Raw genomic sequence first — 18,146 nt, 5'->3', positions numbered from 1 at the left:
TAGAATGATCGTCTATTGGCCTTGATTGCTTGACAGATGAGTTAGCTAGTGATTTGAAGGTTAATTCTCCATACTCAGTTAAATGTCAGTAAAAACAGCCCAACATATATAATATGTATAACAGATGATGTAAACCCAACAAGCTTTACAGTTAGAATTTGTTTTATTTTCTTATGAAACACAGCTATCTGAATGTAAAGCACAGCACCTAGAGCTACTGCTTCTGAGACATGGCTAGCTGGCCAGCAAAGGCTAAACAGACCCTGTCGACACCTGCTGAAGTACTGTGGCTGGACTCCTGGGGCCCCCTCTTCTCCTCCCCTCCCCATCCCTCCTTTCCTCCTCCCCTTCTCCCCCACTCTTATCTTTCCCTCTTTCTTCTCCCCTCTTGTCCTGCTGTCCTCCTGTCTGCTCTTCTAGAAACCTGTAGGGATGCTCTGATGGACATCTGGGGCCTCCTCTCTGTCTCTTTCTTTTCCTCCTCTCCCTGTTCCTCTCTTTCCCTCCCATCCTCAGTTCTCTGACCAATAATCAACCTGTTGCTACTGTGCCAGCTACTTGAGGGAAGAGGCTTCGGATGAGGGATGGACTAAAAGGGGGGGAGCCTCTGTGGAAGCTTCCAGAAGAAGTGGCTGGATGGTATATAAACCGGCAGCCGCCCTTTAGTCGGTTAGTTTCCTTCTTCCATGGAGCATGGAGTTAGCAGTTAGCACGGGTGCTCACAAGGGGAAGGGGGGCAGGGGAGCTCGCTACAGGGGTTTCCAGCCTCCCTCCTCCTGGGGAGTGTCTGGGCGTGTGGGCGTGCGTTTTCTGATGCACCGCAATCTCCTCACCTGTCGCTTACTAGGATTGCTGCCTCGGTCCTGGCTGCAGCACTGCTACGGACGGGGCTCTGACCCACACTCATCCTCTTCCTGCTCACTCCTGTCTCGTCTCCCCTCAGCCCTAAGGGACCGGCACCAGCGGCCCCCGCCCAGCCTCGCCGCCCCTCCCCAGGAGCCTGATGGCTGGCAGTGTGCCCCAGGCATGACCCTCACGCCGCCAGCTCCCAGCGCTCATTCTGCCAGTCTCACCAACTCCAGCAGCGACGCTCAGGCCTTCCCCGGCCTCAGCTTCAGGCCCAGCTACACCCACAGCTCAGGGTCAGTACCTGCCGTACTCTCTCTCTCTCTCTCTCTCTCTCTCTCTCTGTCTCTCTGTCTCTCTCTCTCTCTCGGGTTCCCTTCCTCGTTCCTTGCCTCTCCTCCCTGTGTCCCTTCCTCCTTTTCTCCCAGCCTCTGTGCCTTTCTTTTCCTCCCTCTCTCTCACCCTTGCTGTCTGTTTGTGTGTGTTAGCATGCAAGCTTGTATGTTTGAACATATGTGTGACCAGGCCGTTCTAGTTCTCTAATTCTCAGCGGGTGTATGGATCCCTATAGTGTGGTGTGGGTTAGAGTCAGTGTGGTGTCGGTTAGAGTCAGTGTGGTGTGGAATCAGACATCCTGTAAGCTCTTTGCAGCTCTCCAGAATGTCTCTGCTTTCTGCTTCTTGTCATGAAAGTCTCAGCGTGGTGGATGCTGTCCTAGTTACCTCAACAGATGTGGATGTATTTACCGTCACAATTATTCCTGGCTCCTCATCCCTGCTGATGAACATCTACTACTGTGGATGGACCAGTTATTTTTAGCCGACTTGACAGCTTTTTCATGTCTTTGAAGTCCGTCTAGCTAATCTGTTCTTTTGGGCTGTCTCACTGCTGTCACATCATTCTGCTGAAAAGGTAGAATAAGAGAGGTACTGTAGAGACAGAGGTAGAAGTAGAGACAGAGGTAGAAGTAGAGAGAGAGGTAGAATGAGAGTGTGAGGTAGAGAGAGACGGTCATTGAGGAAGCTGGGATAGAGCTCACTCAGTTCTCAGCCTGGAGCGAGGCTCATCTGGCAGTGCCGTCATGTCTGCCTAACCCTAACCTTGTCTATCCCTAACCCAGTGCCATCATGTATGCCAGTTTAGACCTGTGGTTCTCTGCTTTCAGATCCCTGCCAGGGGATATGGACGAGACTGACGCCTTCCGCCTCAAACGCAGCGACGACGCCGTCTCCCTCGCCCCCTCCACCACAGACTCCACCATCGTAGAGGGTGAGTGCCTCCTCACATGGTCACACACTCCTGGAGGACATGAGTGTCTACAGTGAGGAGTGCTTATACATGTAGACTGTAGTTGTAGCTATGACTGGTTTAATCTGGCTTTAGTAAGCCACACTGGAGACAGTTATGCCCAATAGACACTGTGGTAGTTTACTTCTCCCAGGGAGACAGGCTTATTTTACCCCTGCTAGTGTTGGACTGTTGTACACAGTGCATGTGCAAAGGGAGTGGGGTACTATGACTTTACTGTCCTGGTCTCATTAAGTAGGAGTGTGGGAGAAGGCGGCGGTAATAGACAATAGACTGAGCAGTTTTGTGTTGTGCTGGCTAACACATCAGTAGGGGTAGGGTTAGTCCAATCAGACACCATTTACCTCTACTTTGTATGCCCCTGGTCACCTGGTGATGACCTGCGTGGTGATGACCTGCGTGGTGTTGCCTTGGTGATGACCTGCATGGTGTTGCCTTGGTGATGACCTGCGTGGTGTTGCCTTAGATGCGTACTTCTCGGCCGTGCGTGCAGACCTGGAGACTGATGCTCAGGACCTGGGGGAGGAGTCATGGAGCCAGGCGGTGGACCAGACCTTTGTTAAGAAGCATTCCAAGGAGATGGTGAAGAGACAGGATGTCATCTATGGTCAGTTACTGTCTGGCAGACTCACCTAGTTCAAAACGGGACTTTATATTTGTAGTTAATTTGCAATAACTGTGTACTATGTTTTTAGTTCTGTAGAATACAAAATTACTGTGGACAATAAAAGCTAAAACTTCTATCATGAAAAGAGATTCGAGCATAGCCTGACTGTCTTTGTTTCTGTTTGTATATGTTTGTGTCCATGTGTGTGTGTGTGTGTGTGTGTGTGTGTGTGTGTGTGTGTGTGTGTCTGCGTGTGTCTGTGTGTGTGCTGTGTGTGAGAACAGAGCTGATGCAGACGGAGATGCATCACGTGCGGACCCTGAAGATCATGCAGTGTGTGTATGTGAGGGAGTTAAGGGACAGTCTGCAGATGGAGGAGCGCCGGCTGGACTGTCTGTTCCCCCGCCTGGAGAACCTTCTAGAACTCCACACACACTTCCTGTCCCGCCTCAGAGAACGCCGGCGGAACTCCTTGGAGCCTGGCAGCGACAGGAACTACTGCATCCAGAGGCTGGCTGACGTCCTGGTCTCACAGGTAGGACACACACTCTACACGCTTACACACACGTCCTGGTCTGACAGGTAGGACAGGACACACACACACACCCTACATTCATACACAGAGACACACAAATTCTTATTTTTATAAATAGTTTGTATTTCACATATTTAAATAGTTCAATTTTTTTAATAGTTTAGTTCCTAGGATTAGTTAGACTACTGTACTACTTTACCTTAAGATCCGTATATATTTGTTTGCACCTTCCTGCCACAGTAAATTCCATGTTTGTGTAAACCTACATGGCGATTAAAACCAAATTCTGATTCGGAAACATGCATAACTTGCTACTCCCCCATCTCTGGCTGTGATGTGTCCTGTAACCCTAACCCTGTCCTGGTCAGTTCTCGGGTGAGGTCGGGATCCGGATGAAGGAGAGCTATGGAGACTTCTGCAGCCACCACACTGAGGCGGTCAGCTACTACAAAGAACAGCTGCAGAACAACAAGAAGTTCCAGACCCTTGTGCGGGTAAGACAACCCAGAACATTCCAGAACCTTCTCACCAGGTTGGACATTTTTGTGCCTTGAGAGCTACTGTCCTGTAAGCCATCATTGACTAGTTCAGGTTAGTCCCAGATGGTGTTAACTGTGCAGAGACAGGGTGGGGATGTTGTGTGGTCTCACACTTAATGAATGGATGATTATACCTCACTTTTGTATTCTCCTCCCAGAAAATCAACAACTTGTCTATTGTACGGAGGTTAGGGGTGACTGAGTGCATTCTGCTAGTCACCCAGCGCATCACCAAGTACCCTGTCCTGGTGGAACGCATCCTGCACAACACTGAGGGTAGGGAGGTCTAACCTTAACCCTGAACCCTTGCTCACTAACCTTAACTCTAGTCCATTAACCTGAACTCTAACTCACTAACCCTAACCCTTAGCTCACTAACCTTAAACATAGCTCTCTATCGGGAACCCTAGCTCACTACCCTTAATTCTATCTCACTACCCTTAGTCCTAACTCAATAACCCTAACCTCTAGACCGAGTTTTTAAGTCATGGAAAGTGTGGTGTGTCCAGTGGGTACGGAGGAGCATGAGGAGCTGGCGCGGGCGCTGGCTATGATCAAGGGCGTCATCGTCCAGGTGGATGCGCTGGTCAGCCTCCATGAGAAGGCCATGCGCCTCCGTGACATAGCCAACAAGATGGAGCCCAAGTCCCTGGGCAAGATCAAAGATGGCCGTGTGTTCAGGAGGGAAGACCTGCTGGCTCAGGGACGTCGCAAACTTCTGCATGAGGGCACCGTCACCTGGAAGGCTGCCTCCGGCAGACTCAAAGGTCTGTTTGTGACTGTCTGGGACGTGTGTGTGTGTGTGTTTGTGTACCTCTGAGAGGGCTGGCAGCACTGTTCTAACTCTGGTCTTCTCCAGACATGGTGGCTGTGCTGCTGTCAGATGTTCTGCTGCTGCTGCAGGACAAGGACCAGAGATACGTCTTCTCGACTGTGGTGAGTCCCCACACACCCTCATCCACCAGACAGGTTAGACAATACCTTACTGGGTTAGGGTTAGTACCCTACCCTAGTGTACTTGCTCAATACCCTACCAGGCCCTAGAGTGTACTTGGTCAGTACCCTACCAGGCCCTAGTGTACTTGGTCAGTACCCTACCAGGCCCTACAGTGTACTTGTTCAGTACCCTACCAGGCCCTAGTGTACTTGGTCAGTACCCTACCAGGCCCTAGTGTACTTGCTCAATACCCTACCAGGCCCTAAAGTGTACTTGCTCGGTACCCTACCAGGCCCTAGAGTGTACTTGCTCGGTACCCTACCAGGCCCTAGTGTACTTGGTCAGTACCCTACCAGGCCCTAGAGGGCACTTGCTCAATACCCTACCAGGCCCTAGAGTGTACTTGGTCAGTACCCTACCAGGCCCTAGAGTGTACTTGGTCAGTACCCTACCAGGCCCTAGTGTACTTGGTCAGTACCCTACCAGGCCCTAGAGGGCACTTGCTCGGTACCTTACCAGGCCCTAGAGTGTACTTGGTCAGTACCCTACCAGGCCCTAGTGTACTTGGTCAGTACCCTACCAGGCCCTACAGTGTACTTGCTCAGTACCCTACCAAGCCCTAGAGTGTACTTGCTCAGTACCCTACCAGGCCCTAGAGTACTTGCTCAGTACCCTACCAAGCCCTAGAGTGTACTTGGTCAGTACCCTACCAGGCCCTAGTGTACTTGGTCAGTACCCTACCAGGCCCTAGTGTACTAGCTCCAGTGTTTTCCCCAGGACAACAAGCCGTCGGTAATCTCGCTGCAGAAGCTAATTGTCAGGGAGGTGGCCCACGAGGAGAAGGCCATGTTCCTCATCTGCGCCTCGTCCAATGAGCCAGAGATGTATGAGATCCACACCTTCTCCAAGGAGGAGCGGAACGCCTGGATGACCCACATCCGGCAGGCTGTGGAGAGGTACAAAGGGAGGGAAGGAAAGTGTGTGTGTGTGTGTGTCAGTGTGTGAGTCTACAGGTGCATATGTGCACACACATTCATCCGTTCACACACACACCCCCCCCCCTCTCTCTCTCCAGCTGCCCCCCTTCAGAGGAGAGACTCTTTAGCGAGGAAGAGGAGGCCAGAGCTGCCAGGTTCAAAGACTTCCAAGGTAAACGACATCTACACAACACTCTCAACTTTATTTGTACCATGGACCGGTTTCATATTGCCCCTAACTAGGCTTGTAAAAAAGCAGATGCTCGGATACTAAACAGTACAAAATTCTGATTAGATACTCATTGACAACGGCATTGATACCAAAAGTGCCGTCTTTGCCTCTTCCAGTTGACACACAACTTCACACACAGCACCACTGCAGAGAGGGATGCACAGCCTATGGCGTCAGATTTATGTCAAAAGTAGCAAAAGCATAGATTCTTTCACATGCGCAGATATTAACTTTTCAGTGCAGTGGGGTTTGTAATTTTGAGATTGTAATTTTGCTGGCACAGTGAATTTCTGCTTGTGCGAGTCTAAATGGCTTTTGACAATTTTGGGGCGAAAACCTACAGATGCACTGACCCTTATGATTGGTCGCTTTCGACTCAATCACACCAACAGGGACATCCTTGTACCTTGATTGGCAGGTTCCATTACAGGAAGCATGGAGTGATAATATAGGCCACTACACCAGACAGTGGATGGAAAAATGTCAGTGACACCCGGAGCCGAGTGCACCAGCTGGGTGCACCAGTCCGACGTAGAATTGAAAGTTACGACTAACTTAAAGTTACAACTAGTGCACCAGTTAGACTTAAGCCCTTTATGTGCTGCACCTGGGTGTTGCTTTAACGCCTAGTGGGGAGCAGGCGTAAATTGGAAAATCAGACCAATATCCATGGTAGCCTAATTAGGGCTAACAGTTTGATTGCACATGCAGCGCAGCTTGTTAATAGGCAACATGGAAAGGGCATTAAGTCGAGAAAGAGTCGTCCGAGGTAGCAGAAATCCACTGTTAATTTTCTTGTTGATCGATTTCCGAGCTGATTGTTTCTGTTTGTTTGTGTTGATATTATTATACATTTCCTCCTGAACACGCTTCTATATTTTCCCTTTCTTTTGTTTTTCTTTATCCATGGCTTGTTTTGAAGGGAGATGGGCTAGCTATAAAGTGCGCTTCTGATAGGCTCAGAGGATGTCTAATAAGCCCGTAGACTGGCTCTGAAAGGCTCCTAAATGTGTTGCTTGGCAACGATTGACGCTTTCGCATTTTCACAAGGACGCGCATCTTAAGACCAGATGTAGCTACGACCTTGTTCTGTCAAGCTTGGTGCACTTGGTGTAAATTCAAATCACAAAGTCGGACGTAGCCAAGACCGACGTAAGAGTTAAAACCAACTTTTTTACGCCCAGCTGGTGCACTCGGCTCCTGAAGATTTACATGTAGGCATAAGTGATATTGATAGATTGATAGAACTCTGAAAACTCTATACACTAAACTACTTTTAACGTTTATTAGCTAATGTGTAGTATCACTCCGTTCTTCTTACCTAAAAATATCTCTCCTTGTCTTCATCTCTCCATCCCTCTCCCCATCCATGTCTCTGTCCTCCCCTCCTTCCCAGAGCGTCTCAGCCAGAAAGACCTCGAGATAACACAGGGCCTGAGGGAGAAGCTGCAGCTGTTTGCAGACATGGTGGAGTGTGTGTCGTCTCTGGAGGACCCGGGGTCTCGGTCCCGGCTGCTGCTCCGAGGAGACGCTTCCGACCTCCATCAGGGGGAGCAGCTTCTGCAGGGCGCCATCCATGAAGGTAGGGGGGTGCACTCTACAGCTAGCTAGCTAACTCCTACTACTGGACCACACACAGCTGGCTTGTTAACTGTTGCCGGCTGTTGTCGTACAGCACTCCATGCTGGGTTGAGTAACTACTAACTACCGTGTGGGATTGCTAACCAGAATGAAGGGGAGCCTACTTCCATTTTACAGAGTCTTAGAGCTATGCTAGCAGTACCTTTCACTAAAACTGACACGATACAGGGTGTTGATATCACAGAAAACATAGCTAGCTACATGTAATATGTTGTCATCTTGGCCTGTGCCTGTGGCATTTTATTCTGCAGTCAATCGTTTAGCAGTTTTAGCTAGGCTAGCTATCTCCCAAAAGTAAACTAGCTACTAACTGACACTTACTGTGGGTAAACGCGTGCAGGTTTGTGACTTTGTGATATTTGTGACAGGCTAGCTAGTGTTAGTAGCACTTTTCGCCACAAAACGTAAATATTTCATAAAAAGTCTAGGGTTGCCACCTTTTAAATGTGGAAAAATAAAGGACAATTCCGAGTGCACTTGTGGAAACATTTGTGTTTCCATGTCTTTGTTAGGGACAAGTCCCTCATTACAACATTCTATGTTCTTTGTTAGGGACAAGTCCCTCATTACAACATTCTATGCCCTGGCCAGTATGTAGGCGTATTATTTGCAATGAAGTTGTCGCTGTTTGCAAATAATATAATTGAATAGCTATTAGATGGAACCCAAGACAAAGCATGGTACCTTTTAAAGTGACCTTTCTGTTCCAACTTCAGTCAGAAATTTTCCTCATTCACCTTAAAAATAAAACATTGATGCTAACCCTAAGCAACGGAACTTTTCAGACAGTAATATAACAACGCTTACGGGAACGAGACGCACATTGACAGCTTTCATGTCTACATAGTGCAAAAACTGAGTGACGTGTTAGGATGTGTATTATTATAATAATAATAATACCCATCCTAACATCCTTATATTATTATAATAATAGATACAAATGTGGGAACGGTAGTGTGCATTGCTAATAGCAAGCACACCTAATTTACATGTATTCATTTATCCTTATATTATATCATTTATAATTACTACTAGACATGCACACACCTACTATCTCACATGAAGGTAGACAAATGGGACACACATTTCACATGTGTGTATATACACAGATATATTCACCTACATAAGCTACCACCCACTTAATTTCTCTCCTTTTCCAATCCAGTGGAGATGCTACAGAAGCTGCTGCTGTCAGGGGGGAGGGAGGCAGCCGTGTGGCCCAGTGAGGGCCCAGGTTCCGGGGCTCTGCCCAGGAGAGCAGACACCTTTGGAGGTTACGACAGCATGCCTGCCCTCCTCAGCAAGAGTAAGTCCTCCACCGGCCCAGCAACTCTGTCTGGTCCTGTGTTGTCACTGATAAGGAGCACAGCATACCGTATGATTCCATAATGGGAAAATGCTGAAGGTTGTTTTCTAAGTCATACTATGTGTGTGTGTCAGACGGAAGTGTGAAGAAGAACTGTTCAGGAGAGGTGCGGTGCAGAGAGCGGAGCCAGAGGGCCAGCTCTGACCCACAGCTGAAGGATGTCTGTCCTGACCAGACCCTGGAGAAGACGGTAACTCACACCACACACACACACACCTACTCCCCCTTCCAAACACACACACCTACCCCACACACACACCTACCTACCCCACTCACACACCTACCACACACACACACCTACCTATCACACACACACACCTACCCCCCCCCCACACACACACCTGCCCCTCCCACATACACACCTACCGCCCACATACACACCTCCCCCCACACACACATCTAGCACACTCCCCACACACACCTACATTACCAAAGGAGTAATGAGTCGTTAGGTCACACAAAAAATCCTGCTCTATTTCAGACACACACAAAAAGACCCCTGCCCATGACCCTAACTCTCATGTCTAGACCTTTAGATCCATCCCATGTCTGTATGGAACTGTAGAGCTGTTCTCTGGTAGAGCTTGGTTGGGTGAGAAATTCCACCAACAGATCACACCTTAAAATGCAGTTATATGCACTAGCATTTCCCACTACCACTTGAGTTGTATTGTTACTTATTTTACTGTTATTGACTGTTTGTATTTTGTTTTTACTGTGTATTTTATGGTGTCTTTTTTTGTGCTTTTGTTCGGCACCTCGGTCAGCCTTGCTGTGTTAGTGTGCTTTATAAATAAAATGTACTTACTTACTTGCCTAACCCTAGCCATCAGGTCCTACCTAACCCTAACCCATTTTATTATCTTATAAAACTTCAGGGAACTATTACATTTATTTTCTATTCTTTGTTCATTTGTTGCGGTTTAAACTTACTTTGTTTTACAAAATGTTTACAGAATGCTGCTGGATGCTCCCTGCACTTTTTATGTTGATGTTTTATTAACAGTTATCAGAAGGAAAGATATGGTTAAAATGATTTAAAGAGTCTTTGTCAGAGGCCTTTTTATTCTAATTTTTACATTAATTTTCATTTTACACTAAACAAGTATGTTGGTACAAAATATCGGTTATCGGTGTACTTGATCTGTAATTATCGGTATTTGACCAGAAAAGCGCATATCGGTCGACCCCTAACCCTGACCACCCTACAGAGGGGCACCTGGACCCCTACCCTAACCACACCACTGCTACTCGGACCTGATACCTCAGCCTGACCCTTGACCTTGTATTTCCACAGGATGATGAGCCATCCTCTTCACCTCCCAGCTGGAGCCCCATCTGGTTCAGTAGCTTCCCCGAGGCAGAGGTAGGGGTGCTGTGACCTCTGACCCTCAGATCAGTCTAACACACACACACATATGATGATGTCTGTCTTAGCTGTTTGTAAAATCTGGTATGTCTCTGTCCCCCTGACTCTCTGTCCCCCTGCCTCTCTGTCCCCCTGCCTCTCTGTCCCCCTGCCTCTCTGTCCCCCTGCCTCTCTGCCCATCTCTCTCCCCCCCCTGTAGTTCTTTGACAGAGTGCGGACGCTATCTCAGAAACTCTATAGTCTGCAGGTAAGATCTCTCACAGCAGGGCCACTCTATAGTGTGCAGGTAAGACAGGGTTAGGGTTAGGAATTATACTGTCTACTCACTGTTTGTCTCTCTCTTCTCAAGCCATTACATTTTTTTATCAGGTAGTTCATGTAGTAAAAAGCTGGATGTCTAGCTGGTCTGGCCAACCTAATCTGTTGCAAGCTGCAAGGCATGGGTATATGCATGGATATGTGCATGTGTGATGGTATGTAACGGACGTGGCCACGCTCCGTCACTACAAGGCGTAGTTTGCCACTCGCTGTGCTCGAACGCACGACCTCTGACTTGCCAAGCGCGACCACTACCAGCTACGCCAAAGAAAAGCTAGCTGTTCTTTGACGGGGGTAGCCCATTACATACCTGAGGAGTGAGTTTCACAGGTTCACACCCGTTACACATGGGTATGGGAATGTAGGTATTTGTGTGGGTATGTACAGTTATGGGTATATTTACTGAAGTTGTGACTAAAATGCCTTGTGATTGTGCTGCAAACCTGTTTCCCCACATGGAAAAATACAGGATCTACATTTCTCTCTTACTCCACCTCATGCCCCTCCCCTCCCCCAGGCCATTGTCTGTCAGCAGGACAGCCACATTGAGCTACAGCGCGCCTCCCTCACTGAGCGGGCCTCTTTTCCGGGCCGTCACCGTGGCAATGTGCTGCTAGAGCAGGAGAAAGCTCGGGCACTGGCGCTGCAGAAAGAGGAGCTGGCCAGCTTCCACAAGCTGCAGGCCCAGCAGCGCCAGGAGCAGGCTCGCTGGCAAAGAGAGAGAGAGAGGCACCGGCTGCAGGCCGACACTGCAGAGACACGCCTCCGGCAGAGACAGGACGAGTGCCGCAGGATGGAGGTGAGGGTGAGGCTGAGGGGTGAGGTTAAGGGTTAGGGCACCTTCGTCATCATCACCAACACTCAACATCACAACCACCATCATTCCCATCACCACCACCATGTCATCACGATCACTGTCATCATCATCACCATCACTGTCACTGTCGTCATTAGATTAGATTTAACTTTATTGTCATTAAACAGCACAAGCACAGTACAATGAAATGCAGTTTGCATCTAACCAGAAGTGCAAAAAATATATATGATCCCCATCACTGTCATCATCACTGTCATCAGTCAGAGTTAGTCAGACATGAAATCAGCCATCACATAGCACTCTCATCATCATCAATGATGAGAATATTATTTTATTGTACCGGTGTGGTTGTTTGATATAGTTATGGTACTGGCTAGCTATAGCTGCTGTCGCGTGTGTGTGTTCTACAGGAGCAACTGGCTGAGGAGAGAGAGGAGCTGGAGAGACAGAGAGAGACCTACCAGCAGGATCTGGAGAGGCTGAGGGAGTCTACCCGGGCGGTGGAGAGAGAGAAGGAGAAGCTGGAGCATCAGAGGAAGATCAAGAGGAAGACTATCGAGGTAGATGATGATGACTTCTTCCTCTCATCATCACTCTAGATATAATGGCAGAAGGCTGAATGGGTTTGGGTTACATTACTGAGTTCCTACGCTGGTCTGTTGACTTGCTCTTTTCTTCCTTGGCCTACATGGGCACATCCTAGCCTACAACATAGGGTTAAGCTTAGCCTAGCCTACTCCCTGCTTCTCACCGTGTCTCACAGTGCCCTTTAAATATAAATCAAAATGGTATTCTCCCCCCACCAGGTGGCGCCTCTCTCTGGCAGCCTGAACGGTGACCTCCTGCTGGGACTGGGGGCCAGTCCTGGTGGGGGGGTGCTGGTGTCTGATCTGCCCCTCCCCCAGAAGCCCCACATCCAGCGTTCCAGCCTATCAGTGTCCCCGGCCGACTACCCCGAGGCGCTGCGGCGCGAGAGCACCCCCCTGGCAGTGAAGACGGAGGTGCCGCTGCACCTGGTCAGCACCACCAACCAGCATCACAAACAGCTGGGCGTGCAACAGCAGATCCCCACCAAGCTGGCCCTCATCCGGGGGAAGGACAAGCCCAGCAAGGGCAAGGCCTCACACCGCACAGATAGCACTGGTGAGAGTTATCACAGCTGCATACACACTCTCATCTGCTGTCACATTCACTCCATCTCACACACTTCAGACAGTACTGGACTGGCCTGTGTGTTTTATCAGCAGCACAAACACACACACTTCCTCATGCATACACTCTCTTTATCATTCTTTCTCTTTGTCTTCTCTTTTTCTCTCCTCTCCCCTCTTTCTGCCTCTCTGACTCTCAGCCTCATTGGATATGAAGCAGATTCTGCCCCTGAAGCTGTCCTCCAGAGAAGACTCTCTTCACCAGAGAACCCGGCGCTCAGTCAGTCCCAGCCAGCAGCTCCCCCTCGCCCACTCCTTCCACATGGGTGAGGCATCATACACACACTCACGTACACTCATCCCTCTCCCACTCCTCATCCCTTCACAGGGTTAATAGTCCAAATACACACTCACACTCTCCTCCAAGACACGTTGTGGTGCAAAGCCAGCCTCTACTCCTTGCCTCTCCCTTGTTTAAGCTCTTAAGCCCTGCCATTCATCACTCTAATGTATACCTTTGCTGGCTCTGCTGTTTCATCATGAGCTTGAATGCCATAACAAGATCATTTGGCAACGCAGATTGTGTTATTTCTTGTTTGTTCACATGCTTAAACTTATCTGCCAGCAGTTTATTTTAATCTGAAAAGGCTCCTCTTTTCCTTTAAGTGGAGCAGCGAGCTTTATCGCATATTCCTCCATAACCTGGCCAACTGATCGATGTGCTGACTGACTGATTGATTTGTTGACTGATTGTCTGACTGAATGTGTCTTCTCCAGATCTTGTCAGTCCTCCAGACATTGGACCAGATCCCCAGCCCCCCGACTCCTGCCAGCCTGCCAGCCTCCTTAAACCCCCTATGCAGCTCACCCCCCAGCCCCCCTCCCTGAGCACCAGCCTGCCCTCCCCCTACAAGATCACAGAGGACCTGGGCAAGGAGGACGTCATATTCTTCTGAAGACCCAATAAGGAGCCGGAACACTGGCCACATTCATGATTTTCCTCCAAATGATGTCATTTTATGTCCTTTAAAGACTTGGTCTCAGAAGAATCAATTTTTACCTGGGAAACCAAAAAAGTTCAATGAAGTTTCTTCTTTTGTTTTAATTGAAGTGAAGTAGTTTATATGGATATATGAGCGACAACTGAACGGTTAACCATGGAAGGTTGCTGTCTCATCACTCGTGAAGTGAAAATCCCTCACCACCCAAAGACTTAAATCCTTGAGAGGAGTTAATATGGGACCTGGTCATTCATGACCATCGTCATGTGAATAAGGACCAATAGGGTTAGGGGAGTTTCACTGCTGGAACTTTGAGACTGCAGAACGTGAAAGAATAACTACAGGAAGTTATTAGCTCAGGACTTCCTGACAGCGTGTGTGTGTGTGTGAGATGCAGTCTACACACTCCCTTACAGGCAAACTTGCATACTCAAATTGATGTTTTTCGGGGGGAGTTGACTTGTAGATAACTTCTCTGTGATGGATAATTTAATTGTATGGTTTTATGTGTTCTTAATAATGTAATTATTACACAAGACACTGAAGTGATGCAATTATCCACTGTCTGTTCCAGATACAAGAAGATTTTATCACATATTTTTTGTTTGTTTTTTACCAAATCTCAACTTATATTCACACCAACATTTGATTGAGAAATCCACGTGGTTATGTGTGGTATTGACCACCATTTCCTCAAAAACTTTTATTTTCAATAGAGAATATTTGACCTGAAGTTACACATGGAAGTGTGAGAAGAGACCTGAGGAATCCAGTATGTTACAAAAAGAAAACAAACATTTATTAGTGACACCATGTGACATAAGTGATTGGCGAGCCCAGAACACACATCCTCCAGGGGCAGCCTGCCCTTCCTCCAGGGGCAGCCTGCCCTTCCTCCAGGGGCAGCCTGCCCTTCCTCCAGGGGCAGCCTGCCCTTCCTCCAGGGGCAGCCTGCCCTTCCTCCAGGGGCAGCCTGCCCTTCCTCCAGGGGCAGCCATGAACAGTGATGAGCCACATAAAGGCGACCGGGGTTGTTTAAATTTGATTAATTGTGTGTCTGACGGGATTTCAGTTTGTGACTCAAAGCTTTGACTGATCCTCAGTAATGTCAGGTGTTGTGTGTCAGCCCCTGGCATGTTGTTAGTATGTCTTAATCGTGACATATTGGCCCATAGCATGTCCTTAGCATTTCTTAATGGCGAGGTGTTGGCACATGGTTTGGGTGGGTTAGGCTTAACCCTAAGTGTGTTGTTAGCATGTCTTAATGCTAAGGATTTGTCTCCTTGCTGAACAGACAGCTGTCAGGAACGAAAGATATCTGTACGTGTCTTACAGAGCCGTGCCCTCATAAAGTTAAAGATATGTAAATAATGCTTGTATAGGTACACACGCCTTCGGGTTTCTGCCTGTCAAAGGCCTGTTCCTTTCCACATTTTGGATTTTTGTCCAAATATACATTTGGTATGTGAGCTTTTATCACTAGTTGGTGTGTGAGAACACATTTCTTGTTGACAATGTTTATGTATATATTGTATGTATGTGATGTCATCAGTATGCGCCAACAGTTGCACACGTATGTAAGTACAATGGATCCGATTTATATAGTCTACATGAAGACAATGTAAGTCAGACAATACAGAATGTGTGCCTAGTCTATATGTCCATACACATTTAGATTAGAATGATTTCAGATTTTAGGTACAAAATATTTAATTTCTTAACCTGTGTTTTTGTAAATCATCATGATGATGGCAAGGTGCAGTTTTATTTTGGAACCTGTGCTCTTATGATTCTTCTGTGTGTGTGTGTGTGTGTGTGTCATCAGCAGTATGTAGCAGCACTTACTCCTCCAGCTTGTTTGTTTTATCTGGGTTAGGTTTATCAACCAAAGAGGCAATTGGAGTACATTAGTGATAATGTCAATACATTCATTTCAGTTTTATATATGAGGAGGCTGATGGTACAAATTGTCTTAAATATCCTTGTATTCTACTGAAATGCTGTCTTTGTTAATGTCTTGCTCAAACATGGGAGGAGTGTGTTTGTGCGTTTGCAGAAGATTGCATGTTTCAAGCTGAAGGTTGTTTGTTACTGTTGTGTTAATGTGTAGTTGTATGACCATACTCTTTCACTCTGTCATCTGTGAAGAAGCAACATAATTTTGTGTTTACATTGCCAATTCCACTTGTCACTTTGGATAGAGAAGTATACTTGAAGGGGAATATGCATGTTTCACACTGCGAAAACTGTTGTCTGTCTTATATCCAGCTTTCTAATTAAGTTAATAGCAGAGCCAAGATGATTTTGTACCATTGTGTTTTATTCACCACCAGAACCAGGAACCTGTGGACATTTGCTGCCTTAGATACATCTGATCTTTAGTAATGAAATGTCTTAATTAAATAAAATGTCATCAAATGTTTTCTTTGTAATTGCTACAGTTTGTCTCTTAATTTCCCTTTGTCTGGTTTTTCAAATTTTAATCTTTCTGAGTTAGCAGGTGGTGCATTTCTTGGCAAGACACTAAAGCCCTGCTTTTTTATTGGTTTCGGCAATCATAAGTGGGAATGTGGGCCATCTGAATAACCCCCAATGGCCGTTTTTTCACCTGATATAATGTGTACTGCAGGCGGCTGATTTGAAACAGTGAATTCTGGTTAGACTATTTGTCCGACTTGAGACGGCGCCGAGGATATGTCACTGTGACGCTTAAAAAATCCAAAACCAATGGAAAATATGACCGTAGAGGGGACTCTGATGAACAGGCCAGGCCAACTTTGGGACCTCTAGGGCCTTCCTAGGCAGAGTTATGGGCCTTGCAAAAGGGCAAGGCGGATATGGGTAAAAAAAAAGTCCAAATCCAATGGAAAATATGACCGTAGAGGGGACTCTGATGAACAGGCCAGGCCAACTTTGGGACCTCTAGGGCCTTCCTAGGCAGAGTTATGGGCCTTGCAAAAGGGCAAGGCGAATATGGTTCAAAAAAAGTCCAAATCCAATGGAAAATATGACCGTAGAGGGGACTCTGATGAACAGGCCAGGCCAACTTTGGGACCTCTAGGGCCTTCCTAGGCAGAGTTATGGGCCTTGCAAAAGGGCAAGGCGAATATGGTTCAAAAAAAGTCCAAATCCAATGGAAAATATGACCGTAGAGGGGACTCTGATGAACAGGCCAGGCCAACTTTGGGACCTCTAGGGCCTTCCTAGGCAGAGTTATGGGCCTTGCAAAAGGGCAAGGCGAATATGGTTCAAAAAAAGTCCAAATCCAATGGAAAATATGACCGTAGAGGGGACTCTGATGAACAGGCCAGGCCAACTTTGGGACCTCTAGGGCCTTCCTAGGGAGAGTTATGGGCCTTGCAAAAGGGCAAGGCGAATATGGGTAAAAAAAAATCCAAATCCAATGGAAAATATGACCGTAGGGGGGACCCTGATGAACAGGCCAGGCCAACTTTGGGGCCTCTAGGGCCTTCCTAGGCAGAGTTATGGGCCTTGCAAAAGGGCAAGGCGAAAATATGACCGTAGGGGGGACCCTGATGAACAGGCCAGGCCAACTTTGGGGCCTCTAGGGCCTTCCTAGGCAGAGTTATGGGCCTTGCAAAAGGGCAAGGCGAATATGGCTCAAAAAAAGTCCAAATCCAATGGAAAATATGACCGTAGGGGGGACCCTGATGAACAGGCCAGGCCAACTTTGGGGCCTCTAGGGCCTTCCTAGGCAGAGTTATGGGCCTTGCAAAAGGGCAAGGCGAATATGGCTCAAAAAAAGTCCAAATCCAATGGAAAATATGACCGTAGGGGGGACCCTGATGAACAGGCCAGGCCAACTTTGGGGCCTCTAGGGCCTTCCTAGGCAGAGTTATGGGCCTTGCAAAAGGCCAAGGCGAATATGGCTCAAAAAAAGTCAAAATCCAATGGAAAATATGACCGTAGGGGGGACCCTGATGAACAGGCCAGGCCAACTTTGGGGCCTCTAGGGCCTTCCTAGGCAGAGTTATGGGCCTTGCAAAAGGGCAAGGCGAATATGGGTCAAAAAAAATCAAAATCCAATGGAAAATATGACCGTAGAGGGGACTCTGATGAACAGGCCAGGCCAACTTTGGGACCTCTAGGAACTTCCTAGGCAGAGTTATGGGCCTTGCAAAAGGGCAAGGCGAATGTGGTTCAAAAAAGTCAAAATCCAATGGAAAATATGACCGTAGAGGGGACTCTGATGAACAGGCCAGGCCAACTTTGGGACCTCTAGGGCATTCCTAGGCAGAGTTATGGGCCTTGCAAAAGGGCAAGGCGAATATGGTTCAAAAAAGTCCAAATCCAATGGAAAATATGACCGTAGAGGGGACTCTGATGAACAGGCCAGGCTAACTTTGGGACCTCTAGGGCCTTCCTAGGCAGAGTTATGGGCCTTGCAAAAGGGCAAGGCGAATATGGTTCAAAAAAAATCCAAATCCAATGGAAAATATGACCGTAGAGGGGACTCTGATGAACAGGCCAGGCTAACTTTG

The 18,146-nt window shown here is 47.7% G+C and overlaps 1 protein-coding gene across 3 annotated transcripts in view; it reads left to right on the top strand.

Annotated features, from left to right (window-relative positions):
* Positions 1 to 16,076, top strand: part of LOC124478548 (rho guanine nucleotide exchange factor 18-like) — a 30,560-nt gene extending 14,484 nt beyond the window's left edge. For all 3 annotated transcript variants that reach the window (XM_047036830.1, XM_047036832.1, XM_047036829.1), the window contains 20 exons: positions 944 to 1,142; positions 2,012 to 2,115; positions 2,621 to 2,761; positions 3,046 to 3,296; positions 3,665 to 3,790; positions 3,994 to 4,111; positions 4,345 to 4,602; positions 4,695 to 4,771; positions 5,550 to 5,728; positions 5,848 to 5,921; positions 7,378 to 7,563; positions 8,788 to 8,928; positions 9,063 to 9,178; positions 10,286 to 10,354; positions 10,557 to 10,604; positions 11,193 to 11,474; positions 11,903 to 12,052; positions 12,299 to 12,635; positions 12,844 to 12,969; positions 13,421 to 16,076. In XM_047036830.1, coding sequence (XP_046892786.1) covers positions 944 to 1,142; positions 2,012 to 2,115; positions 2,621 to 2,761; positions 3,046 to 3,296; positions 3,665 to 3,790; positions 3,994 to 4,111; positions 4,345 to 4,602; positions 4,695 to 4,771; positions 5,550 to 5,728; positions 5,848 to 5,921; positions 7,378 to 7,563; positions 8,788 to 8,928; positions 9,063 to 9,178; positions 10,286 to 10,354; positions 10,557 to 10,604; positions 11,193 to 11,474; positions 11,903 to 12,052; positions 12,299 to 12,635; positions 12,844 to 12,969; positions 13,421 to 13,599 — 3,161 coding nt within the window. In that variant the 3' untranslated portion in view covers positions 13,600 to 16,076. The remainder of the gene's footprint in view (positions 1 to 943; positions 1,143 to 2,011; positions 2,116 to 2,620; positions 2,762 to 3,045; positions 3,297 to 3,664; positions 3,791 to 3,993; positions 4,112 to 4,344; positions 4,603 to 4,694; positions 4,772 to 5,549; positions 5,729 to 5,847; positions 5,922 to 7,377; positions 7,564 to 8,787; positions 8,929 to 9,062; positions 9,179 to 10,285; positions 10,355 to 10,556; positions 10,605 to 11,192; positions 11,475 to 11,902; positions 12,053 to 12,298; positions 12,636 to 12,843; positions 12,970 to 13,420) is intronic.
* Positions 16,077 to 18,146: the final 2,070 nt, after the last annotated feature.

The sequence above is a fragment of the Hypomesus transpacificus genome, chromosome 16, assembly GCF_021917145.1.
Source record: "Hypomesus transpacificus isolate Combined female chromosome 16, fHypTra1, whole genome shotgun sequence".
Lineage (NCBI taxonomy): Eukaryota > Metazoa > Chordata > Actinopteri > Osmeriformes > Osmeridae > Hypomesus > Hypomesus transpacificus.
Note: the sequence above shows the minus strand (reverse complement) of the source record. Positions and strands in the feature narration are given on the sequence as shown.